The sequence below is a fragment of the Macrotis lagotis genome, chromosome 1, assembly GCF_037893015.1.
Source record: "Macrotis lagotis isolate mMagLag1 chromosome 1, bilby.v1.9.chrom.fasta, whole genome shotgun sequence".
NCBI lineage: Eukaryota > Metazoa > Chordata > Mammalia > Peramelemorphia > Peramelidae > Macrotis > Macrotis lagotis.
The window spans coordinates 843,271,752-843,299,043 of NC_133658.1; the positions used below are offsets into that span (position 1 = coordinate 843,271,752).

The window sequence follows — 27,292 nt, forward strand, 5'->3', positions numbered from 1 at the left end:
AGTGGAAATAAATATTTTGTTCATTTTGAGCCCTCCACCTTCTAATTTATTCCCTCCTCTTTCTTTTTTACTCCCTCATCTTCAGAATTGTGAATAGTTCTGGTTTTGCTGATTTCAGAAGATATTATGTCATGCAGGTCTTTTATATTTGCTTAAATGTAGCATATTCATTGTTTTGGGGGATAGCTTAATATTACATTATTTAAAAACATTTTTAATCATTTTCAATTGCTGGATACTTAGGTTGCTCCTAATTGTTTTGTTACTGAAAATCTCTTTGTGTTAACATTTTACAAAAATATTATTACTGTTCAGTCATAACTGAACCTTCAGAATGGCAGTTGGGCTTTTCTTGACAAAGTACTTGGAAAATTAACTTTTTTTACATAAATAATTTTATAGAGATTTTCTTTATTCACCCTTTGTTTAATGTTTTCAGACTGGATCACTATCAATGAATGCATATAGTCAAAAGAAGTAGTTTTATTTCTTATATTTTGCACTACCCTTTTGTTATCCAAATCTTTATATTAATCCACAGTCCCACCAAGATAACATTAATGGATCTGTTTTCTTTCCAGACTCCAATTTACTTTTGAAAATAGTATTATTTTATACTCTAAAGAATGTTGGTGGTCTCTGAAAAGTTTATCACTTTTTTCTTGGATAATTTTTGAGGTCATTAACAGCTTTACTTTCTAATTTTTAAATTGCTTCTTGATGTAATGATAACCTTTGACTATTACTCATTTTTGATGTGTATATATGTGCATATATTTATTATGCATGTGTATATATGTATACAGAAATATATATATTTTTATCAGTAAGGTGTAATTTTGGTGATAGTAGCTCATAAGGTTATCTAAGTACATATATATATATATACTTAACTGTAAATATACATATATATGCCTATATATATACATATATATATATATATACATATATATACCTATATATCTGATGATGCTTGTCCTTCATTCTTGAAGAAGATCATGACTGCAGGGAGGTGATTCCATGACTTGCATGTGAATAGAATTTGAATGAGGGGGTGCTACACTAACCTCACTTTCTGCTTTGGAGCCATCTAGTTCTTGAGGTCAGATATGGACCAAGATGACCAGGGATAGTTCTGGATTCAAAACAATAAGGTTTAAAGGACTTGCCCAAGGTCACACAGCTAGTGTCTGAGACCAGTTCTGAACTAAGGTCCTCCTGAATCCTAGCTAGAAGATGGCAGTGGATAGAGCATTGGGCTTAGAGTCAGAATTATTCATCTTTATGAGTTAAACCTGACATCTGACTCTTACTAGCTGTGTGATCCTGGGCAGGTCTTTTAATCTGTTGGTCTTAGTTTTCCTATCTCAAAAATCAGCTGGAGGACAAAATGGCAAATCATTCCAGTGTCTACCAAGAAAACCCCAATTGCCATTCTGAAGGTTCAGTTATGACTGAATAATAATAATAATAATAATAATAATAATAATAATAATAATAATAACAATAGCAACAACAAAAGACAAGATCAAGAAAAAGAGAAATTTGAAATAATAACGCAAATTAGATAGGCCAACTCATTATATTTATTTCAACTAGTAATTGACTGAAAGTCAAGCAATCAATTAGCACTAGCAATAGGGATATGAATGCTTCTACTACATTGTAGAATATGATACAAAGATGTTCCTCTTAGAACATAATTAGCAAATATTCAGGCATCTTGACCCTGTGAATCATGTGAATAGATAGATCGATAGAGACAGATAGGTAGATAGATAGATAGATAGATAGATAGATAGATACACACACAAATACAAAGAGATACATACATAAATAGTATATCTATATTGAATGCTAATATCAAGTTTGAGCTCATGAAGAAGAATCCAGGACTATTCAACAGAGAATGAATAGGTGTGAGTTTGGGCCCTAGGCCTGAACCACTTCCAAAAATGTATTTTGGATCATAAATGAAGGACATGGCCTTTGGAATGATGCAACACTCATTTTGCTTCTCTCCATGAACTTGTTGTGCTAATGGATTGATCAATTTGTGGTTAGTCCTTGATCCCTGTAATAGGAAGATGGCATGTAGAGAGTGACTTCAATCAGAGTGATTAAGTCTTAGCCAAGAAATACTGCCCATTCAGTAGATTTTGAGGTTTTCTCTTCTCTTCTTTTCTCCTTCCCTTTGCTCTTCTTTCACTTCTCTATTTCTCTCTGTGTGTCTCTCTTTCTCTCTGTCAATGTCTCTGTCTCTGTCTCTCTGTCTCTGTCTATGTGAATGTCTTTGCTTCTCTCTGTCTCTGTCTGTCTGTCTCCATCTCTGAGTCTCTCTTCCCATTTATACACTTTTAGAACATGGTTTTCTGCCAAGGACCATTTGTATGGCTGTTTGCAGGTTGTACAAAATTATCCCTTAAAAATTAGCCTGCCATATTTGGTCAAAAAAAGATCCAACATTTAATGAATGTTGAATCCCACCTGCAGTTGCTATGGCAGCGTCAGACCAAACGATTTTATAGTCATATAGTTGGGACGGACATTCCCATCTCAGTTTTAGAGGATTCTTAGTTTCCTCTTGTGTTCCTATTTATTTAGGATATAGTGACTCCACAAATTGGCTCCATTACACATTTTTTCACATATACATATGCAATGTATATGAGAGTGGGAATCTTACTATGTGTATATATGTTTCAGTTCCTCATTGATTTTTGGATGTTATGTTGTCATCTACAAATGTTTTCCATTTATTTTTAAAGAGTAGGTTATCTTTTAAAAATATATTTTTAAAAGCTGATTGCAGACAAAAAAAGTCAGTCTTTTATAAAATTCACTTCAGCAGATATCTATGAATTGGTGCAAATGAATATATTATACCAGACCCTATCTCCAACTCTCAGATCTATAGGTATGAGGTGCAAGAGAGAGAGGCTATAATTTAGAAACCAGAGAAGACACCTATGCAAGATTCCTGAAAGGTTTCTGACTCTCAAAAGATATTCTAGATGAGTATGTCTACTTAACTTAGAAATTAAATTCAGAGATCAACGGAATTGTACAAAGGAATTTGTAATGGTTAAGTACTGAATATGTTCCTAGATATCTACATTTGCCAAAATATCTTATATTATAAATAGGTTAATATGAGTAAGTCTTTCTCATAGTTATTATAATAGTTTGAATTTCTAATATAGTCTGTTGAGTTTATCCTTCACCTATATAAATTAGTAGTATAATTTCAAGAGCAAATAATTCATTTGGATACCAGACTTCTGATGATCAGCCTCCTCACCAAATGAGACTGTTCTTGAACCAACACACACACAAAAGGTTACTAGATTCTTGCTCAAAGCCTTTTACCACTTGATCAAGGCCTGATAAGAGCTTCATTTTTTTATTGATAGGGTTGTTCTTCAAAAAGAAATTTGGAAATTATTAGTTTCAGGATATGTGACTAGGTGAAGACCTCCTGGTACATATGAGAGAATAACATTCTTTTAGCTTTTTTAGAAAGGTAGTTATCCAACCATATAAGTGGTTTGGGAGCTTTCAGAGGTTACAAAAAATAGGATCCTTCTTCCCTCTCTTTCCACCTTCTTACCTCCAGAATATTCTGATTATAGTTTCTAAAGAATTTCCAGTTCCTCTGACTGATTCAAACCTGTTAATTTTCCCTCTAGTCATTTTTTTCTCATTCTGAAGGTGGGCCTTATGCTCAGTATACATCCAGTAAAATTTTAATGAAGATGAGTGACATTCTATCCAGTCTCAGACCTGCCCTCAGTGTCTGTCATTTGTCTACTCCAGTTGAAAAATAGAGTCAGGGAAAATAGGCTGTCAAAACTGAGTGTGTCTACTTTGTGCCAATGTCCACATATTAGACTGTAGCTTCACTAAATGACTTAATTATGAGGGGGTTAGCCTGAAACTAGTGTAACATGGAGACATAGAGGTACTGAAGAAAGGTTATCCTGGCAGTAGTCATAACAATCAATTCATGTTTATTTTGACCTGAACCAGTGACCCAGAAAAGTAAACCCATTATGCTTCTGAAGCAAACACTGTGAAATTGGAAAACTGAATAGAATATTACTCCTCCCTATATTGAGAGCATCTTTTTGGCTATTGCTTCAAAATTCAGTGATCAAACCCATGGGACTCATGGATGGATGAACTGCCAGACATAAGAGTTCTAGCCCGACAGCTAGAATTAATACAAAACCTCAGTCAACTGACTGCTGTTTTCTGACAAGGAACGCTAGAAAGGTTCTCTGTGCCTTTCTACTAACTATATTTGCATATGAAAAGTCAAGATTACATTATGACAGATAGAAGTAATAATAATCCTATTCCCTGGCTCAGCTTTTCTGTGTTCCTTTTCCCTTTCCATCCAGTTTTCTAAGTGGAACATAGAGGACATGTAGGATTTAAAAACTAGGAAAACTTAATGATATTTGGTTGCTATTGAATAAGCAACTATTATGGGTAACTTGAAGTCTACTCTTCAAGGATTAAAGCTGGAAGTTTCATGTAATGCCCACTATAAATTAGAGTGAGTTCTGTGGCAAACAGGGACTCCTTGACTTGGAAGAGGAGTAGAAAGAACAGACTAAGTCTGAGAACATTATTTATTTTGGAAGACCTTGCCCTTTAGTCTAAAGAGCCAATTAATCACGACTAAAAAACTCCACTAGAGTGATGAAAGGTTTCAGTTCCCTCAAGAACTAAAGGAACTGAACGGGGCGTGGGGCTATGATGGCTACAGGAGAAGAGCATCTCCTAGGTGTTCTCTCCATAATATTTCAAAAATCATAAAATTATGACTCTAACTTAATTTTAGAGAGACAGAACCCACAGAGGGATCCAGTGAGGCAATTCTCCAGACCAAAGTAACCTGGAAAATAGTAGAAAGGCTCCAACCCATGGAGCCCCTCCAGGGTAAGAGGAGTGGCCCACCAGAGTGAAGGAACTTCAGCCTCCCAGAGGCAGCCCCAGGGTGCCTGGGAGCCACTATGCATGACAGCATAGGCAGTTTCCTGACTTACACCCTGAGGAGCACCAGGCACAACTTTGAAGATCAGCCAGACCTCTGCCAGAGTGAGAACACGAAGCCCAGCCCTCAGGGCACTCAGCGAACAGTGGTGGCCAGGGCAGCCCAGATTCAGGAAATGGAATCAAGGAGAGTCAGTAAGCAGGAGCCCCCAGGCAACTGAGCCTTGAGTGCTCTGCCTACCAAAGGTAGGGGAGTGGACAGAGACTCCCGAGATCTATCCTCTGTACCTGGAACAGGACTCTAGGGCTCTGACCACATTCAGATTCTTATCACAGTCTAGACCCTCCACAGAACAGCAACACCTCCCCACCTCAGCGATGATGTGCTTGTGGTCATTCACAGACCAGGAGGGAAGACAGAGTTTCACACACTGAAATCCTGGGGGGGGGGGGGTGTCCCAATAATACTCAAAAGCTCAGGAAGCACCCCAAAACAAGGCACAGGCTGGGGAAATGAGTAAACAGAGAAAAAAGAGGAGCACCATTGAGAAATATATTATCAATGACCCCAAGAAGGATCAAAATACTCAGTCTGAAGATGAGGAAGTACAAGTTTCTGCATCTAAAGACTCCAAGAAAAACAGATATTGGGCTCAGGCTACGACAGAGCTCAGAAAAGATTTTGAAAATCAAGTGAGGGAGATAGAAGAAAAATTGGGAAAACAAATGAGAGAGATGCAGGAAAAACATGAAAAAAGAAGTCAGCAGCTTAGTCAAGGAAATCCAAAAAAATGCAAAAGAAAATAACATGTTAAAAACCAGCATAAGCCAAATGGATAAAACAGCTCAAAAAGTTATTGAGGAGAAGAATGCTTTAAAAAGCACAATTGGACAGATGGAAAAAGAGATAAGAAAGCTCTCTGAGGAAAACAAATCTTCCAGATATAGAATGGAGTTAAAGGAAGTTGTTGACTTTATGAGAAGTCAAGACATAATATTTCAAAACCAAAAGAATGAAAAATTAGAAGAAAATGTGAAACATCTCATTGAAAAAACAACTGATCTGGAAAACAGATTCAGAAAAAATAATTTAAAAATTATTGGAATACCTGAAAGTCTTGATCAGGAAAAGAGCCTTGACCTCATTTTTAAAGAATTCCTACAGTACAATTGCCCGGATATCCTAGAAGCAGTAGGCAAAATAGAAATTGAGAGAATCCACCAATCTCCCCCAGAAAAAGATCCAAAAAAACAGCCCCCAAGAATATTATAGTCAAGTTCCAGAGCTCCCAAGTCAAAGAGAAAATATTACAAGCAGCCAGAAGGACACAATTCGAATATCGTGGAGCTGCAGTCAAGATTACACAGGACTGAGCAGCAACTACATTAAAGGCTCATCGGGCTTGGAATATAATCTTCCAGAAGGCAAAAGAGCTTGGAATACAACCAAGAATCAATAACCCAGAAAAACCAAACATATTCTTCCAGGGGAAAAGATAGATTTTCAAAGGACCAGGGGAATTTCAATTGTTCCTATTGAAACAACCAGAGCTGAACAGAAAGTTTGATCTTCAAATACAAGAATCAGGTGAAGCATAGAGAGTGGAGGAAAAGGGTAAAATATGAGGGACTAATGATGATGAACTGCATGTATTCCTGCATAGAAAAATGATATTAATAATACTCATATGAAGCTTCTCATTTAATAGAGCAGGTAGAATGAGCTTTATAGATGAAGCACAGGAGAGAGCTGAATTTGAAGATAATATATTGTAAAAATGGAGTCAATGGCTGAAAGGTAAATGTAATGGGAGTAAGAGAAAGGAGAGGTGGAATAGTCTAAATATTTCATATAATAAGATTTTTTTATTAATGCAATGAGCTATTGCAATGATTTGGAAGGCAAGGGGGAATGAGGGAAACTTCACTCTTATCAGAGGTGGCTCAGGGAGGAAACAGCATATATACTCAATGATGTATAGACATCTAGAGTAAAAAGGAGAGAAGGGGGAAAGGGGAAAGGGGCAGGATGTGAGTGAAGGAGGAGAGAGTGGACTGTGGGGGAGAGTGGTGAGATATAACACATTTTCTTTTTTTTTTTCTTCTTGCAAGGGCCTGGAATTGGATGCCTGTCTAGGACCACAGGGCCAGGTGGTTGCTAGGCCTTGGAGATGGTATGTGGGCTCAGAGCTTCTTGGCCCCAGGGGCAGTGATAAGACTGTTGCACCACCCAGCTATCCTACAGCACATTTAAGAAGAGGGACAGAGTGAAAGGAGAGAGAAAATATAGTATATCATAGTAGGGAGATATGAATGGAGGGAGTTGCAATCAGCAATGGCAATGGTGGAAAAATATGGAAGTAGTTTTTATGATGGACTTATCATAAAGAATGTGATCCATCTGTGACAGAGCTGGTGGTGTTGGAACATAGACTGAAGTATATTTTTTAAATTTTTATTCTTTTCTCTTTCCTTTACTTTATTGCTCATGAGGGTCTATATTTTGGGGGGGTATTGTGTTTACTCTTAAACAAGAATGTTTTAGTATTGCATAAAAACCATCATTTGTACCAAAATTTTATACATACATATATATATGTATATATATATATATATATATATATATATATATGAAAGAACTAAAGGAACAAATTTGAAGAAAGTGAAGGAAAGGATTTAATTTCTGGTTCTATGCAATGATTTTTGGGGTTTTTTTGAAAAAACAAAGAATTAATGGGAAAGAACATGACAGTATCTACTCTTCCTCTGAGGAAAAGAAGGTGAAAGATTATTGAGCTTATCAACATAATTTGATTAGGTCCCTTGATTAAGGCCACTGTAATAGATATTAAGAAGATATGCATATAATTCTGTGTGTACATTAAAAATTCCAGAAGCAGGCTCAATTATCATCCATGTACTCTAATGACTAGGATTTTACTGGCTAGGACACTGTTATACATAAAACAAATATTTCTATGTGGAATTATATTTACTCATTGACTTCCATCACAACTACATTAATGCATTCCAATTAAAAAATTACAAAAAACCCCAACAAAAACAACTGCAGTCTTACCTAATGGGCAATTTTTACACAAGGACCTATATACACCTTACAAATACACACTTTAGAAAAATCACATGCTTATTGCTCATTTTGATGCATATCCTTCCCAATTTCATGAGCTTTGGGCATGCAGAGTGCAATGGAATTTCCAGAAGAGAGGAAGAACACACTTCAATAAACTAAGTATTTAATTGTGATGTCAGGCCATTGGTCAGTTACAATAATGCCAAGTAACTGATATCTCATTGACTGAACAATCAATAAATGAACATTAGCTATCTCCTCTGTCTCAGGCATTGTGCCAAGTATTAGGACTACAAAGACAGAAGTGAGAATAATCCTTGACCTCACCAAGCTTGCATTCTAATAAGATAGATAACATGTACATACATCAACATATACATAATATATTCAAAATGAAAATGAGATGGGGGGGGTGGGATGGAATAAATAAATAGCTGGGGAAATCAGGAAACTCTTCATGAGGAAAGTGACAATTAAGCCAAACCTTGAATTAAACCAGGTATTTTAATAATCCAAAGTGAGGAGAATATGCATTCTAAGGGGGGGGGGGACCAATACAAACACACTAATTACATATAAGAAATAATGCATAATCAGTAGTAAGAGCTCTTGGTATGTAATTGATGTTTAAAATGCTCATTGAATGGAATTAAATGTGAATCCCCATCTAAAATTCTTGTCAGATGATTTCTTAAATGATATATTTCTGTCCTATTTCTTCCAGTCTTGTTCCAATTTCTCTCTCTCTCTCCCTCCTTTTTTTCTTAACAATTTCCTCTTCTCAATGAATTTGGACTTATTTTCCAATATTTAACTTTTGTTTAATTTTTCGATTTTCACTGAATATGTGTAAACAACATAATTACATAGACTTCCTTTTCACAGTTTGTACATTGGGGGAGACAAATTTTTTTTAAACATTTCCTTTTTTTTGTTTTTTACAAGATGAAGGAGTTAAGTGACTTGCCCAAGGTGCTCTATCCATTGTGCTATCTAGCCCCTCTAGGATCTATATTGGAATACATGCATTGGGCAGCTAGGTAACTCAGTGGATACAGCACCAGCCCTGAAGTCAGGATGACTTAAGTTCAAATTCAGCCCCAGATACTTGTTACTTACTAGCTGTGTGACCTTGGGCAAGTCACTTAATCCCTTTGCCTTACAAAACAAAACAAAAATAAAAAAGTGGTAATTATGTAACCTGAACATTTTAAAAAATGTATCATGTGGAATATATATATATATATATATATATATATTTATATTTATATATATCTCAAAAATCAGTTTTGTCAGTCAATAAGCACATAAAAATACTTTCCAAATTAGACTCTGTGATAGGCACACAAAGAATACAAGTTAGAAATGCAAAGAAATGTAAAAGCAGTCTCAAGGAGTTCACAATACAATAGGTGACACCACAACAAACATACAAATATACCAAAAAAACTATACACAGGATTAATAGAAAATAATTACCAGAGAGAAAGCACTAGAATTAAGAGAAGTTAAGAAAGGCAACCTGTAGCAGATGGAATTTTGATTAGAATTTGAAAGAAATCAGGGAAGGCAGGAGGAAAACACAAGAAGAGTGTTCCAAGTGTGGGTTGTAAAATGTCCACAGTCAAGAGATGGAGTGTTAAGATTATAGAGGCACCACATGGTTGTTCACTTATTCAGTCATGTCCAATTCTTCATGACCCTATGAATCATACCTCTCCTCCTCTATTTCTCAAAATCTGTTCAAATTCACGTTTGTTGTTTTCATGACATTTTCTGCCCATTGCATCAGGGGAAGTATTGACATATTTGAAGTGGACATTCTATTAAACTACCAATGGGTTTGAGACCCATCGACTGCCCTCAATCTGGTTTAGTCTGGCTGTCAAGGTTGTTTTTCCAGGTGGGGTTGCTGCAGTTTCTTGGACTCACATGTTAGAGTTCAGTGAAAGATGAACATCAAAGGTGACAGAGCTTAAAGTATGGGAAGGAGAAATAATACTGGAAAGATTGGTTTATAGACATAGATTTAGTGCTCCAAATGACACTAGACATCATCTACTTTAAACTTCTCAATTTCTTTATGAAGAAACTAAGGCCCCAAGATGTCAAATGGCTCATCCAGGGTAATATAGTTAGCAAGTGGTAGAGGGAAGTATTTGAACCCATGTCCTTTAATTAAAAAGCCATTACATTTGAATATCCAAATTAAGTATTTCATTCTGCAGATAGCTACAAGGTGTTTTTTATCAGGAGACTGTAATTGAGTTATGTCTTAATAATGTTCTTTGGGTAGTTTGGTAAAAATGCTTTAGAGTAGGGAGAGATTTGAAATAATATGGGAATTAGGAACCTATTATAATAACTTAGAGAAAAGATGAATAGAACTAGAATTCAAATTACAGTCAACTGAGTGAAGAGAAAAGGGGTATATGTAATAGAATATGAAAAGTGAAGAAGAGGGAGAATCCAGGAAAACTTTGAGATTATAAACCTAGTTAATAAGAAAGTTGGCAGTATCCTCAATTGGTAAAATGGAAGAGAAGATGTAATGAGGGGGGAAATAAGGGAGATGATGTGGTCAAATGAAAAAAAGACCAGGATTTGGAATCAAAAAATTTGCATTTGAATCTAGTTCTGAAACTTAGTAGATATTTCAAAATCCCTTAGCATAGTACCAGGAACTCAATAGGCACTTAATAAATGATTGTTCCTTTTCTCTTTCTTGTGACCTTGGGCAAATCACTTAAGATTTCTAATTCTGTCATTGAAAATACTTTATTAGACTAAATAATTTCTAAAGTCAGATTCAATGGTGCTATACTCCTATGATAATGAACTCCATTTCTGATATTTGGAAATTGAGAAATCAATGTCCATCTAGGTGAAGATACTGAGCAGGTGGTGGAAGAAGGTGGGAATGATATTTAGAAGAAATTTCAGAGGTGGATACAAATATATAAAAATCATCCACACATTTTAAATCAATTTTACTCTTTTAAATGTTGAATACTTGATGGATATTTGTGTCACCCTTGCACAAAGGCCATTCTAATTTTCTCTGTATTGGTTAATATCAGCACAGAATTATCAATTTGGAGTTGAAAATTGAGCCCATGGAAGTTGAGGAAATTACCAAGGTAAAAAAGTTTAGAAAAAGAAGAGAGTCTAAGGGGATACTAACACTTAAAGTGTGGGAATTGTAAGATGTCAAAAAAAAAGGAAAGTGACAATCTGTTTTATGTTTATATGACTTTTCCTTTCTGATAATTCTTCTTTCACAACATGATTAATATGGAAATATGTTTAACATAGTTATGCATGTCTAACATATTAGATTGCTCTGTGTCACAAGGAGAGAAGGGGGAAGAAAAGAGAGGAAGGCAGAAAAATCTGAAACTAAAAACCTTACTAAAAATGACTGAGGCAAACTATTTTTGCAAGTAGTTGAAAAAATAAACTTTTTTTTTATTTTTAAATAAAGGAAAAGGGAAAGGTGTAGAGAATAAAATAAATTGAACTATGAAGGAAAAGCTTAAAAATCAGAGAAAAGAGAACCCAGGATAATGGTGTGATCACTCATCAATATGTACTCTTTAATACAGTGACACTGTGACACTGGTTTCCTGGCTATTCCAGAAACAAGACAATACCTCACTTAGTTTAAGAATTTTTTTTCTCACTGTCCCCATAACTGAGATGTTTGTGCTGCTCATCTTTAATTATTGCTTTCCCTGCCTTTTTTTCTGAGTCCCATCTTCCACAAGAAACTTATTCCAGGGGCGGCTAGGTGGCACAGTGGATAAAGCACTGGCCCTGAAGTCAGGAGTACCTGGGTTCAAATCCGGTCTCAGACACTTAATAATTACCTAGCTATGTGGCCTTGGGCAAGCCACTTAACCCCATTTGCCTTGCAAAAACCTTAAAAAAAAAAAAAAGAATGGTTGAGTACTATCAACATAGACATAAAAAAAACTTATTCCATTCTCTTTTGAAAATTTTCCCCCAACCTCTCTTAATTCTAGAAACTTCCACTTTCCCAATTATTTTCTATTTATTCTGTATAGAGATTTTTGTACATATTTATTTGCTTATTGACTCCCCTACTGAACCATGAGTTCCTTGAGGGCAAAAAATTTTACAAAAACAATGCTCAGTAGTAAATGAAAATAGTAATCAATAGTTTGGTAAACTCAAAGACCCCAGCTTCTGGGGAAAGAGCTCACTATCAAAATCTGCTGGGAAAATTGGAAAATTTGAAGAACTAGGTGTACACCAACATGCCACACAATATACTAATTTAAGGTCAAAAATAGCACATTTAGACATGAGAACATGGAATAGGTTATCTGCCAGATCTATAAAGAAAGAGCTTGTAAACAAACAAAGGATAGAAAGGATCGCAAGAAGAAAAATGTGTAATTTTGATTATAAGAAATTTAAAAGGTTCTGTGCAAACAAAACCAATGTAGCTAAAATTAGAAGGAAAGCAGAAAATAGAGGAAGCAGTTTCTATGACAAAGACCTCATTTCTCAAATATTTAGAGAACTGAGTCAAATTTATAAGAATCTAAGCCATTCCCTAATTGAGAAATGGCCAAATGATTTGAACAGGAAGTTTTCATAGAAAGAAATCAAATCTACCTATAGTCACATGAAAAAAATATCTAAATTTATATTAATTATAAGAATGCAAATAAGAACATCTCTGAGGTATCACCTCACACCTATCAGATTGGTTGGAAATGGAAAATGATAAATGCTGAATGAGATGTGAAAAAAAATTGGAATATCAATAAACTATTGGGGGGGAATTGGATCATGATTCAACAATCATATGGGACTCATGGATGGTTGAACTATCTAACATATTACCAATATGAATCCTGTTCCCACAGCTAGAATTTAAGCAGAATCTTAATCAACAGATTATTGCATCCTGCCAGGTTGTGCAACAAAGGCTCTCTGTGGCTATCCACTAACTAGATTTACATATGAAAGTTCAACATTACATTTAAATATGATCTTTTTTTTTCCCTAAGCTCAATTTACCTGTGCACCATTTCCCTGTTTATTCCTTCTTCTAATTGTGGAGAAAAGAGGTGTTTGAAACTTGGAAGCCTCAAAACTGTTATGTTTGGTAGTTATTGAGCAAATGATATTTATTGCTGATTTAGCCTTCAGGGATTAAATTACGAGACTTGTGGAATTCCCATCTAAATTAGAGAGAAGTCTGTGGCAAAAAGAGCCCCTGAATCCAGAAGAGAAATGCAAAGAACAGACCACATCTGAGAACATTAACTACTTGAGAAGACCTTGCTCTTTGTTTTAAAAAAATCTGTTTCTTTCAACTAAGAATTATCACTGGAATAATAAGATGCACCAGTACCCCCAAAAGTTAAAGGAACAAAGTAGAAGAAAGTGTGAAAAGGATTTTATTTTCTGGTTACAAACAAAGATTTTTACCTTTCAAAAAAAATGTTAATAAACCAATGAATTTAAACTTCTTTTACTTTAGAGAAAAGCAAGCCTACAACTACACCTGAACTAGAATCTGGAAGCATCAGGATATCCAATAGAGCTTTCTCTAGCAAAGGCGAAATATTCATTAAATCATTAGTGGAAAATACTGTTTATATTTGAAGACTATGTTGTAGAGACTACAAGCTCAGCCAGGAGGACAGCATGCTTCCATTCTTCCATCACTGGAAGAAATCTGCAGTACTGCAATCTGAGTGATGTGAGTTGCTTCGCCACAGAAAAACTCTTACCAAATGAGTTTCTTATAGAAATATTAGCTATTATTTATTGTCTATCTGCCCATCCACATGTGTTCTCCATGAGTGTCCAATAAAATGCATTTGTAAGGATATTGCCTACTGGTTTACAAGAGATTTTCTTACTTATTGTGCCATTTAATTAAATACCTTTGCTTACAACTCATTATGTTCCATGGTTAAGCATTAATGGATGAAACATTGGTAGGAGTTTGTGTGGTATTGTTCCAGGTTGCAATTCACTAAATACCTTGAACCAAGGGTAGCAGTTTTCTGGCAGACTTTAGAATTGGTGGATGCCCACAGATGAGATACTAATTTGAAAAATTGATTTTATACAATGAGGCATAGATGGCAGTGCCTCCGTAAGAACTGCACAATTGTGATATCAAATTATGTCTAAGTCTCCATTATAGATGGACAAACCTATTAAAACTTACTAAACTGACTAAAACAGAGAAGCAGCAATTTTTAAAAATGGAGTCACTACCAACCTTGAACTATTTCATTCCATGACTCTCAATTGAAGGTCACTGTGTTTGCCCCTTATGATTAGAAGTTTCCTCAGTCATTGACTTCAGATTTAGCTAATTATATAAAATGAGAGCTAGAGGGTGGGGAGGAAGTTTTCAATTTATCTTTGTATTCCTGTGTTTCAAGAACAATGTCATACATATAATAGACATTTTAGAAATGCTTAATGCTTTAGACTTCAATGAGAAAGAAGATAAATTGCTATAGAGTAAGGAATTTATACATATATTATATACAGGTTAGAAAATTACCAGAATAAAGTGTATTTATAGAATCTAGCTTTTTTCTACCTTAGAATATGTCTTAATTGAAGGGTTCTTGACTCTAAATACCTGCTTTACAGGGCTTCCTAACTCAGCATCCTTGGTTATCATCTCTCTTATGCTATTTTATTGATCTTTCTCCTTTAGGCTTTAGAACTCTTCTTAAAGTAGGAAGTGGAAAGGCATAATTTGAAGCCAGGTGATCTAACTCCAAAGCAAATGTTCTTTACTGTGACATCCATTGTCAGTTCTCATCAACATCAAACCATTTTTCTCTATGTCTTCCAATCTTTCTTTCATTTATTACCTGTTTTCAAAGATGAAATAGAATGGGCAATATCCACTCTTATGTAGGTGAAAAAACAAAGGATTTCAGTGGGGATGAAAGTTGAAAGCACTGGTGCCTATAGTAGTCTCTATACCGAATGAGTTTGAGTTTATTTAACTTTCTTTTGGTTTCCTTCCTGCCAGTATCCCCAATATCAATGAATATTTATATATCTCTAAATTTTATGGAAACCTCTTGTTAACAAAATGTCCAGAAAAACAATGATCAATGAGACAAAGACATTCAATGACAAGATTTATGTGGGTCTGAATTGCAGTTTTAGTACATGGCCATGCCAATGGCCATTGCTCAATACTGGTTGAGTAGTTGACTGAGAATGGTGAAGATTCAGGATAGATGAGGAGTCAGTTTGACAATAATGATAAATGTCTGAGAGGAAATAAATTTTAAGAGCTACAGTGAGATGAGAAGAGGGGATTAGCATGTGCAGATTAGACTTTCTATATACTATTCCATAATCTTCCTGATCCCTAAAAGGCATAAACTTTAGCCTGATTCTTCACTTTTGATACTTCAGCAATTTCAAGATGCCATTCTTGATCTCCTGAGTGCGAACGCCATAGACAATGGGATTGAGGGCTGGTGGGATGAGGTGGTGCAGGACATTGAGGAGGATGGGCACTTCAGCAGGCACCTTCTTGCCAGCTTTATTGGTGAAGATAAATACTAGTAAAAGTGTATAAAAGAAAAGAATGAGGATAAGGTGGGAACCACAGGTACTTAGAGCCTTTGTGGCTGCTCCTCCTGACTGCAATTTCAACACAGCCCTCAAGATGAAGCAGTAAGATAGCAAAATAAGCACCAAGTCAGAGCCTAGCAGGCACCAGACACTCACAAATTGGTAGAGTTTGTTAAGACGGATATCCCCACAGGAGAGTCGAGCCACAGAAATGTTGGCACAGATGCAGTTTTCTATTACATTTCCTGCACAATAGTCCAGCCGGGCAGCTAGGATTGGTGTAGGTGATGTGGCCAGCAGGTTGCGGAAGATAATGAAAATGGCAGCCTTGACTACAAACTGTTCAGTGATGATAGATGGATAGTGTAGGGGATGACAGATAGCAACATAACGATCATAAGCCATGATCAGAAAGGTGGATGACTCCATGGGCAGGAAACTATTCATGACAAACATTTGTAGGAAACAGCCTGTGAAACTTATGGGCTTCATGTTGAACCAGAAGATGAGCAGCACCTGTCAGAATCATCATCCTCAAATACTTTTCTTATATTTTGATATCAATATCAACCAAAGATCAGGGAGCCATAATAGCTCCCTCTTATTCATTAGATTAATCCAACATTGTACTTAAATACTATCTAATTTTACCTCACCTTTTTCCTTGATGTTTCCTTAACCCCCATCCAGGGTCTAGTCTTCTCTGTCTCCCTTTCATCTAACTTGCTAATTCCTATCCCTCTGACTTTAGTCTTTGTCCCTCCATTATTCCCTTCTCTCTTTTCTATTCCTATCTATATCACTCCTTTCAATTTATCTCTACTAGGAAGATTTTCCAATCTGAACACTTACATTTATTTTGTACCTTTTTAATCTTTGAAACCTACATTCATGGTATATTATTAAAAACTGAAAAAGCATCTGAGATTACCTAGTCCAACTCTGAGCCCAATACTTTACCATTGAAGAAACTATCAGAATAGGAGGTTTGCCCAAGAACACATTAATATTCTGAAAAGTGTCAGGATAGTGTGAGTGGCAGCATGGTATAATGAATAGAGAGTTGACTTCAAAGTCCAGCAGATATATTTCCAAATTCCATCTCTAACACATATTGGCTTTATGATCCAAACCTTTAAGTGTTCCAGGAGGTCTTTGTGATTTTATATTGCAATGAAGATGTTGTAAAGATTTGAAGCCAGGTGTACTAATTCAAAATAAAACACTCTTTCCTCTGCATTACCTTATCTTTCTAACATTATTGATAATAATATAATGATAGGGTCTACTTGTTGATATTACTTATATATAACTCTCTCTTTGGGAAGAGTAAATTGGGGCAGCTAGGTGGCAGAGTGGCTACTGCACCAACCCTGGAGTCAGGAGGATCTCAGTTCTAATATGGCCTCAGATACTTAATAAATATCTAGCTGTGTGACCTTGGGCAAGTCACTTAACCCCACTGCCTTACCACAAAAGAAAAAAAGAAAAAGAGTAAATTAGGAGTGAGGAATGACATGGAAATAGGGTCAAGGGGGAGGAAGGGTGAAGATACAAAAGAGAAGAGGTTTTCCCTTGTCCTCAAAGTGCAGAATAAGAGTTTTATCAAAGTTTAAAAGAAGCAAATTTTGATTTGTTGGAAAGGGGAAAGATCCTGGCAACTACAGCCATTCCAAAGTGTAAGGGATTGAATTAGAGGGATGGGAGAAGATTGCTAAATTAGTGAGGTGTTCATTCAGAGAGAAAATGACCATTTGTCAAGAATATTATAAAGGAAACTTTTAATATGCAATAGGGAAACATTTTTCAATATTTGGGAAATAAAAATTTTGAAATAAATATTCAATGATTTATAATATTTTAAATGCAATGGACCAGATAACCACCAAGGTCACTTGAATATGCTGAGTCATTTGACCAATCTAATGGAAGATTCAACATTTTCTGTGATCCCCATAATCTCTCATATCTATTCAAACTAGAAATTATTCAATTTAGATAAAACAAATTTAGCCATCTCTATGGTCTAGGACAGAGGTGTTGAATACATAGCCACCCATAACATTCCTTAGTGAAGCTCAAATTAAATTGAAAAGTAATTAAGACATATTTCACAAAATAATTAAAAATGCTATAAACATGGATAATGATAATATGTGGATTTCTAAGGCAATGTGTACTTTTAGAGACATTTATGTATGGGTTTTGAGGCCTCTTTTTTTCTACTTGAGTTAGACACCAATGATCTAAGATACTAAGAACCAAAAAGATATCTTAAAAATTCAAGAACTAATGCCTAATTGGATATAAATTTTTTCTGCTTTCTTTATACTGTGCTTTTTAAAAATAATATTTTTATATGATATGGTTCTCTGTGAAGAAAAGGGGAAGGAATCGTGGGGAAACTATGATTATGTAAAAAGCAAGACATCAAGAAAGCTATTTTAAGAAATAAGCAATAGTGATATATTGAATAAGTATCTGGAATTAGGGATAATGTAAAAAGTTTAAACTCAGAAATGATGCTGAGCTAATGTCGTTGAGATTGGTAAAGACAACATGAATGGCTAAGTCTGACTGATAGACCCTGGGGATAATGGTAACATTATAAATGGTGTAATTACAGTAATGGATTAGGTGTGAAAGAATGAGTAATCATAAGGAAAAGAATACGTAAATAATTTTGGGGAGGGTGGTGATCAAGTATCTTCAGGGATTTCAGTAATATTGAAGAGTTTTGAGACTTCTGGTGGCAAATGACTTTGGGGATGACAGTGAGTAAGTGGGTGAAGCCATACATGCCAATAAGATACCTGTGGAGCAGCTGGCAGATCAAGAGCCTTACCTTAGGGATAACAGTTAGGCAAAGGATGACATCCAAGAGGGAGAGGATGACCAACAGGTAATACATGGGCTCATGCAAAGAAGCCTCTCGCTGGATGGCCAACAACAACACCACATTGGCTCCCAGGGCCAGTACCAGTAGAGGGGTCAGTGGTATTGACAGCCAGTGCTGTGTCTCCTGCATCCCAGGAAAGCAGATCATCAGAAACTCAGTCACCTGGGTTGAAGAACTGTTGATTGGCAGGGTCATGACTGGTGGGTTGACTGGGGCCTGGCTGAAAGAGAAAGGTAAAGAATTCAGTCTTTGGCTTACTTGGAAGCTAAGAGAAGCAATACAATAGATAGACCATTGAACCTGGAGTCAGGAGGATCTGAGCTTTAATCCAAATTCAGACATTTATTAAGAATTTGACCCTGAGCAAATCACTCAGCCTCTGTTTTCCTCAGTTTCCACAAATGGGGATGATACATAAACCTCACAGGGTTGCCATGAGGATTAAAAGAGAAAGTCTACAATGTGCTCAGTATAGTGCCTATCACATTGTAAGGATTAAATAAATGCTTGTTACCCTTCTCCTCTTGCTACTCTTAAATGTAAACAGGCACACAAATCTTATTCTTCTTTCCTTTCTTCAGTTCAGCATCAGGAAAAACTGTAACCATTAGAGCTGTCATACAAAGCAATGCACGGCCTCAAGCAAGTTCTCCATCACTAGAACACTTCAAGCAAGGTCCCGATAATGATTTGTTGGAGATGCTCCAGAGGAATTGCCTATTTAGGTAGAGATTTGATGAGCAGAATCCTTCCAATCTTAGATTCCTTTATCTCTTTTCTTGCTCTTTTCCTTTCATCCTCTCCTTTATGAATGAGAATGGATAGGAACAGAACAGAAGAGATACAGGACTGTCAAATGTTTAGAGAATCCAATGAGAAAATGAGAATATAGATGGGGGTCTAGCAAAGTATGTAAAGAAGAAATAGACAGATATAAGGAGAGTTGAGAGAGTAGTATCATGAAATAAGAGAGGAATGACAATCTAGAAGGAGAGATTAATGTATTTTGTCAAATGCTGCAAAGAGGTCAAGAAGGATAAGAACTGAGAAATATTCTTTAGATCTGGCAGCTACTACAGGAGATCATTGATAAGTGTGGTGAGAGCAGTTTCTGGTTTCTTTGGAGCTAAGTTCAGAAATCAGATTAACATAGGGTTGAGGAAAAGAAAGAAAATATTGCAATTAATGATCAGAGACAGCATAAAAATAACCAAAAACATGACATTGAAAGAGAATTATGCATATGCAATACTATATGCAATCCAATCAACCCATGCCTTCTCTCCAGAGTCTGAGAATTATTCCCGTTCTCCCATGATATCTTATTTCAGGATTGGTATTAAGCAGATAACCGCTTTTATACAAAGAGGTAAAAGAGTCATCTGCATTAGTATTCTAGTGAATTCAATTCCAGAAACATTGTGAGTCAATGTCAGTGCTTACTAACCTTTCTATATTCCCATAATGTCCCCTTATGCCCACTCTCAGTAGTCCCATGCCCTTCCAACTTCTGCTTCTTCCCATGCAAATTTCTTCTTCATGCATATTTAGAAATTAAAGACTGATGATGTTCTAAGAATGCCTTCTACAAATGTAGGCTTTTAGTAAAATGACCTCTAACAGGACTTTCAATGAATTTGTGAACCTGAATGGGGAAAAAATTTCATGTATTTGCTTCAGTTCTGTTTTGACTAAAATTTAACCTTTCATTCATGAATTTAATGATATTATGCTGAGAAGGAATCCATAGATTTCCTCCAATTTCCCAAGACTTCTATGAAACACAGCATGTTTAAGAATAGCTGAACTTGAGGGAAGTTGCTTCAAAAATGGACGTTTTGATAACAGTCTTGATTTGGAAGATAGAGGAAAAGAAAAAAAGTACCCTCCCCCCCTCCTCTTTTCCCAACACTTCCTGGAATTGCAACATAGAGAAAAGTATGAAACCAGTCCTTTTTAGAGGTAGAGAAAGAAGAAAATTACACAACAAGCAATGTGAATTTCAGGGTTGGACTGGAAAAATCAGAAAGGGGTGAAAGTAAAGGGAAGAAGATTGTTTACCTCCCCATCTAGAGGAAAGAATCAAGGAGTCAGGTGGTGAATAATTGCAAAACAAAATAAAGGGATCTCTACCTCCAACACTCACTTGCCTTCGTTCTTCCTAGGGATTCTATCACATTCCTATTACTCTCTGGTTCTGACTCCTTGTCTCCTTGTTACCCTGAGTGAGACAAACTCTGGAGAGACTCAATTAACTAATCTTCATCTGGAGTCACTTTCTCTCACAGGTTCTCACATAATGATTGCATGCCAATTGTTCTCCTTAAAGGAGAGTGGTCTCCAGTGATTGTAGTCTAGGCAGTCTATCTTGAAAGTGAGAAGTGTAAGGAGGGTTTACTCTACCCAATTTCTATCCTATCAAGCCTTTTCAGACTCTTCTTAAAAGACAAGTGGGTACAGTACTGGACTGAGAAGACTTGACTTTGAATCATTTCTCAGACACTCAGTAGCTGTGTAACTCTGGATAGCTTTCAGCATCAGGATCTTTTGTAAAATAAGAATTTCAAACTTGATGAGCTCTATGATTTCTTCTGTCTTTAATTTTATAGTCCTGGGATATTATGATTGAATGAAAGTACCTAGTATCCTCAGGAGGAATGTAGTTATTTCTCCTCCCTTTCATTTTCAAGCAAAGAATGGGATTCCACATAAAGAACTGCCCACATAGCCCTTGAGACAAAAGGAGTTTTAATTCAAACTGGAAGTTTGATCCACAATAACCCCTGAGAATGACCTAGTTACAACAAAGATCAATAGAGGAGATCCAGGGTACATAGTGGGAGAAGAAGAAATGATAGTAAACATTTGTGATAAGCTGATCATATGTTTTGAAGATTGATTTACTTTGGGGACCAGATAAAAATTTACTAGGGACAGAGAATTCTTTCTTTCCTTACCTCCTCCTGATAAGGTTCCAGTGCCTTAGTGTTGCCTGATGCAGTGTGTTCAGTACTGGAATCGTACTACAAGCATCCCTTAGACAAGGACATAAAGAATGAGTTACTATCTTTGTGGATGTTTCAGCTCAATATTAAAATGGTGGCAATTGTTAAATGTCAAAGTTTTCTTAACAATTTGTCCCATTTGTAAGGGTGTCTATTATTTGGATGATGCTTACTCCATATACTCAGTTATCAATCATTAAAACAGACAATCAGAAAGAGTGAGAGTGAAAGCAAGCAAGAGAGACAGACAGACAGACAGACAGATAGATAGATTCCCTGCTCTTCTAGTTAAAAAGATACATAAAGCAGATTTCTTCTCACTTAAGGATGCTCCATTCAGTTTACTGGGACAACGGCTACTTCAGTATACACCATAGAGTCTGGCCTTTCAGATTCCCCTTAGGAAGGAAAACTTTGAGTGGTTTTTTATCTTTGTGGATGCCTCATCTTGAGACTCGATGACATGACAATTCCTCGTTCATTTTACACAAGTAGGGCATTTCTGTAGATACATTTCTTCTTAAGTCAAGATTTTCAATTTTAGCTCTACTGACTGCTTTAAATTTCTAGTTCTAATTTAAATTTTTTTTGCTTCATAGACATTGCCTTTATTCTTTTAAAAAAATTCTCCTTTGTATAATAGAGCACAACAATAATCAAAATATGAGGAAATAATAATTACCACAATAATAATAAATAGTACAAAGATTTATACTTTCCCAGCCTTTCAGAAAAACCTGGAAAGACCAGTGGTAATGATGTTGATGTTTGTCCTTCACTCTTTTTTTTTTAAGGTTTTTGCAAGGCAAATAAATGGGGTTAAGTGGCTTCACCAAGGACACACAGCTAGGTAATTATTAAGTGTCTGAGACCGGATTTGAACCCAGGTACTCCTGACTCCAAGGCCAGCACTTTATCCACTATGCCACCTAGCCACCCCTGTCCTACACTCTTAAAAAAGACCATGATATTAGGGAGATGATGTCATGACACACACATGTATTGGATTTGAGTGAGGAGGGCCTTGTGCTAAGTCCCCAGTCTCATTTTCTCCTCTGAAACCATCTGGGTCCAGAAATAACTACTTCAGTATGACCACATGCTAAACTCCAATATTTATCAGCATCAGTTTGGTTGATGCTTCGGGGAAATGTCTAATCTCTGTATAGAGACCCAAATATCGCTGAAGCAAATTCTTAAGGCATATGAGCAAAGATTAAGACAATTTTGGTCATTTGTCCTTGCCCCCTGATACCACTCAGATTTGATTCCTCCTTCCAATCAGTAAAATCCTTCTTCTATTTGAAGCCATCAAGTCCACCATCACTGCAAACCCAATGCTTGCAAAGCCATAGACCGATTAACAATGCAACCAATGATAGAAAGAAATCATTCTTCTTCTTTCTCAAATATTATTATTATTAATTATACCACTCAAAGATGGCAGTATCAGCTTCTGTGAAATGTGTGGGGGCACATGAACCATACTAATGAAGAAGGAATCATTCTCTGTAACAGACACCAACACCATTATAACCAAGTTCTACCCACAGTCTCCTAGAGTCCTAGGAAAGGAAATTTTCCCAACACAGAAACACACATACACACTCACAGAAATGATGTCTTGGACAACTATAGAGAATACTTAACTCTACATCCTCTCCTTAGACTCTGACTAGTGGGTGGAATTGTACAGAGCCCTTTATGATAGTAAATTTGCCCCTCTGGAGGATACTAGGAAACAGAATCATTTGGGGCATCCCTTTTTCCCCAAGTGCTCTTTAACACACATCTACAAATTATTTCCTGTGATGAGGGGTCTAAGGACCTAAACCAAAGTCTGTTACAAAGGAAGTAAGAACAGAAGGACTTAGAACTTCCTCTGAGGCATTGTAATAGTCCCTGAACCTCAATTAGATTTTTCCTAATGGAGATAAAATTGGGATAGAGGCGCTTGGATGACCCTTCTAGAGCAGAAAAGTGTTTTAACAATTAGACTACATTTGTGGTGATTGATGCATCATTGAACATATCTACTCAATTCAAAAATCATTTATTAGACACATTATGTAACAGGGCTATGTCAGGCAAAAGGAATGCAACATGTACATGATTTTATGTGTGTGTGTGTGTGTGTATATATATATATATATGTATGTATGTATATTATGAATTCCAGAAGATATTATGAATTCAACAATCATCCACATGCTCATGTAACTAGGCTTTCATTGACCAGGCCTCTATTATACATAAAACAAATACTTCTATATGAATTTTTCCCACTGATTTCCATTATAATCTTAATATATTCTGATGAAAAAAATCACAAAAAAGGCCTGAAGTTCTAACTAGTATACATTTACATGCTGCACACTCCTCAGAAACAAACACAATTTGGACCCATCACATTTATTACTCATTTTGATGAAAATTCTCTTCAATTTCAAGAGATTTAGATATGCTAAATATATTGAATTTCAAGAATTTAATGTGGAACACACTTCAACACATCCCCTAAGTGCTTAAATATGATGTCAAGGTATTGCTCTGTTACAAGAATTTTATGCCACTGTTGTATCACTGACTGAACAATCAACCAGTGAACATAAGATGCCCCCTCTGTCACTATAAAAGCAAAAGTGAGAAGAATTCGCTCCCTGAATTAACTTACAATCTAATTTAGTAGACAGCTATACATATACCAGTATAAATAAATAATATATTCATAACAAAAATGAGATTTTTGGGGAGCGGATAGAATGCACCAATAACTCAGGTTTCATGAGGAAGGTAACAATTAAACTGATCCTTGAAAAAAACCAGGAATTCCAATACACCAAAGTGAAAAGAGAACACATTGCAGGAATAGGTGACAACTAATGCAAAGGCACTAATTATATGTGAGGACACCCCCCTGTCTCAGAGCACTACATTTTTGTAGTAAAGAGAATTGAATAGTTCAATGAAATATGAGCTCTTGAATGCAAAGTAATCTAAGATGAACAAGACCTAGTGGAGAGTTCTGGAAAAGGTTATCCACGGAGGAAAGGAATGGCACTCCAGCATCTTTGCTTAAGAAAACCCCATGGACAATGATAAAATAATAAAAGAAATGACATCAAAAGATGAACCCCTTGGATCAGAAGATGTTCAATATGCTATTGGGGAAGTGTAGAAGGTAAATACAAGGAGCTCCAATATTATAGAGCAGATGAGTCAAAGCTGAAAGGAAGTTCAGCTGTAGAATCATCTGGGGAATAAAGGAGATTTTATTCTGCAAAGATCAGTATTGATATGGAACATGGATTGAACAAACATAAACCAAGGTAAGTTACAAGTGGTCAAATATGAGATGTAAGAAGTAAATATTGGCATCTTGTGTGTCTGGAAAGTTACATAAATGGCAATGAATGAACTTAATTCTGGTGATCTCTATATACCACTGTGGGAATGAGACCTAAAAGAAATGTAATAGGCCTGATAGCAAATAAAAGGATGAGAAAAGCTGTATCAGTGTAAATTATGTTTGTTTGAAACCAAGACAAACTGTTCAACATCACAGTAATACAAGTCTATATTCCAACTACTAATAACAAAGAGATGAAAATTGATAAGTTCCAGGAATACTTATAAACCCCTTCAAGAAATAATGACAAAATAATGCCAAGAAATAATGCCATCATAGGATATTGGATTTCTACATTTAGAAATCAATAGACAAAATGACAGACAAGTATGATCTTAGAGAACAAATGGAAGCAGTAAGAAACTAGTAGAGGTTTGTCAAAATAACTCTCTTTTCATAGAAAACATTTTTTCAACAACCCAAAAAAGTAGCTCTACATATGAACAATATGAAATATAGAAATCATATCTGGCCACTGAACCCAGATGGCTCCAGAGGAGAAAGTAAGGTTGGTGACTTAGCACAGTACCTCCTCAACTCTAATCCATTTCATTTGCTTATCAAGGCATCACTTCCCTGATATCATGGTCTTCTTTGAGAATGGAGGACAAACATCATCATCAGGATCATGTTAAGGTTTTTTTTTGTTGTTGTTGATGAAGAACATATGATCACGATCTTTAGGCAATAGTGAATATTAAGTTCAGTGTTATGTCCTGAGGATATGTAGAATTAGAAAGTAGTGAAGGAGTCAGTAGAGAGATTGACCATAGAGTAATAGAATAAGAATGACAAAAGGGGAAAAAATGTGTTGGAGAAATGGGATTGGAATGATTTGCCTTAACATATATAGGGATTAGGGTTGGTAAGAAATAATGCCACCCCATCATGTAAAACATGGGGTTAAGGCAGAGATAGTGACTAAAAGGATATGAGTGAGCTCAGGTGGGAAAGAAAGAAGAAGAGAGAATTCATAGTGAATGGTCCCAATTGTTTTTTTTAATAAAATAAGAGATGAAGTTCTCAGTTGAAAGGATGCAGGAAAAGAGAGCCATGAGAAATTTTAGAAGGGATGAAAGGGTTTAGAAGGACTACTGTGGAGAATGGGTTAGTAAATTGATAAGGCATGTATAGAATTATCTAGCTGCAGTGATGGACAAGTTAAATTGGATAACAATAATTTATAGCGGGCTTGGTCAGGACAGTTGTGCAGGTGAGAAACCATGAGAATGACTGAAGAATGAGGTTTGGTATGGAGAAATTGGTAATGTGATAATGAGTCTAGAGATTTGATAGAGGAGGACAGTATAGAACTGAATGGATTCAGCAAGGAGTCAAAATGAGAAAACAGGCAAGAATATGACTGGTACAGGCAAGATAGTTAAAGAGAAACTGATATGCTGAGGGTTTGGAGATCATAATAAAGATGAAGAATAAAGGGTAATGGGAGAAAACAGGGATGGATAAAAAAACCAAGAGATTAAGGTCAAATAAGGATTTTGGAATTCTTGAACATGGAGGTAACCATACTTATGAGGGTGATGGCAAGATCAAGGATTTGATCATCTTTATGAGTAGCAAAGATGGGGTAGAGGAATAGAATAACTTTAAATACTGTTCTTATATTCTACAACTGCCCCAAGTCCCTAAGCTAAAGTAGCTCCACATAACACCTAACAAGATCAAGTCTAACATTGTCCTAAATCCTCTCTAAATATTTTTCCAACATCCACAAGATAACTTCTTATCATATCAGTTTTCAATCTAAGCTACCAGAGATTTAGACTGAATCAGGCCCAATGATTTTTATTGTTGGTATTATGAATAACAATAAAGGTAAAACTATGACAATGATAATGTTTCATCTAGGTAGTTTGGGAATTTTATGTTTAATTTAAATTTTTGTCTGATTCTTGAGATAATTCAAAGAAAAGGAACTCTAGAAAGCATGAGAGGAAGCTTTTTTTCAGTTTTTAAGTGAAGAACCTTGATTTCTCTTTTTTTAAAAAAAACTGCCTAATACTGATACACATGAGCAGCAGTGATAAGTTGAGTCATTATCTAGTCTTTATAAAAATTAAGTTGATTTACTCAATTTACTGCATGATTTTGGAAACAATCAGAGCCACATGGCCCGGGACTGACAGGGACAGTGAGTGACCTAAGATGTGGTGCTGATTAAAAGCCCTAAAAGATGGTGGTATAAAATGAGTAGGCTTGAGCTTAATAGTGACCAAAAAATTTGAGTATGACAAGGGCTTCTGAAAATTAGTGAGTGATAT

At 35.9% G+C, this 27,292-nt stretch overlaps 1 protein-coding gene and 1 non-coding gene across 2 annotated transcripts; both read right to left on the bottom strand.

Moving 5' to 3' along the window:
- Nucleotides 1-11,093: 11,093 nt before the first annotated feature.
- On the bottom strand, nucleotides 11,094-11,205 carry LOC141510637 (U6 spliceosomal RNA). Its single transcript, XR_012475071.1, has one exon. It is a non-coding gene; the product is annotated as a U6 spliceosomal RNA (small nuclear RNA).
- A 4,312-nt stretch (nucleotides 11,206-15,517) lies between these two features.
- Nucleotides 15,518-18,791, bottom strand: LOC141490602 (olfactory receptor 56A4-like). Its single transcript, XM_074190678.1, has 2 exons — nucleotides 18,543-18,791; nucleotides 15,518-16,213 (listed from the first exon to the last, which is right to left on the bottom strand). Exons 1-2 carry the CDS (start codon nucleotides 18,789-18,791, stop codon nucleotides 15,518-15,520), a joined length of 945 nt encoding a protein of 314 aa, XP_074046779.1.
- Between the last annotated feature and the right edge of the window lie 8,501 nt (nucleotides 18,792-27,292).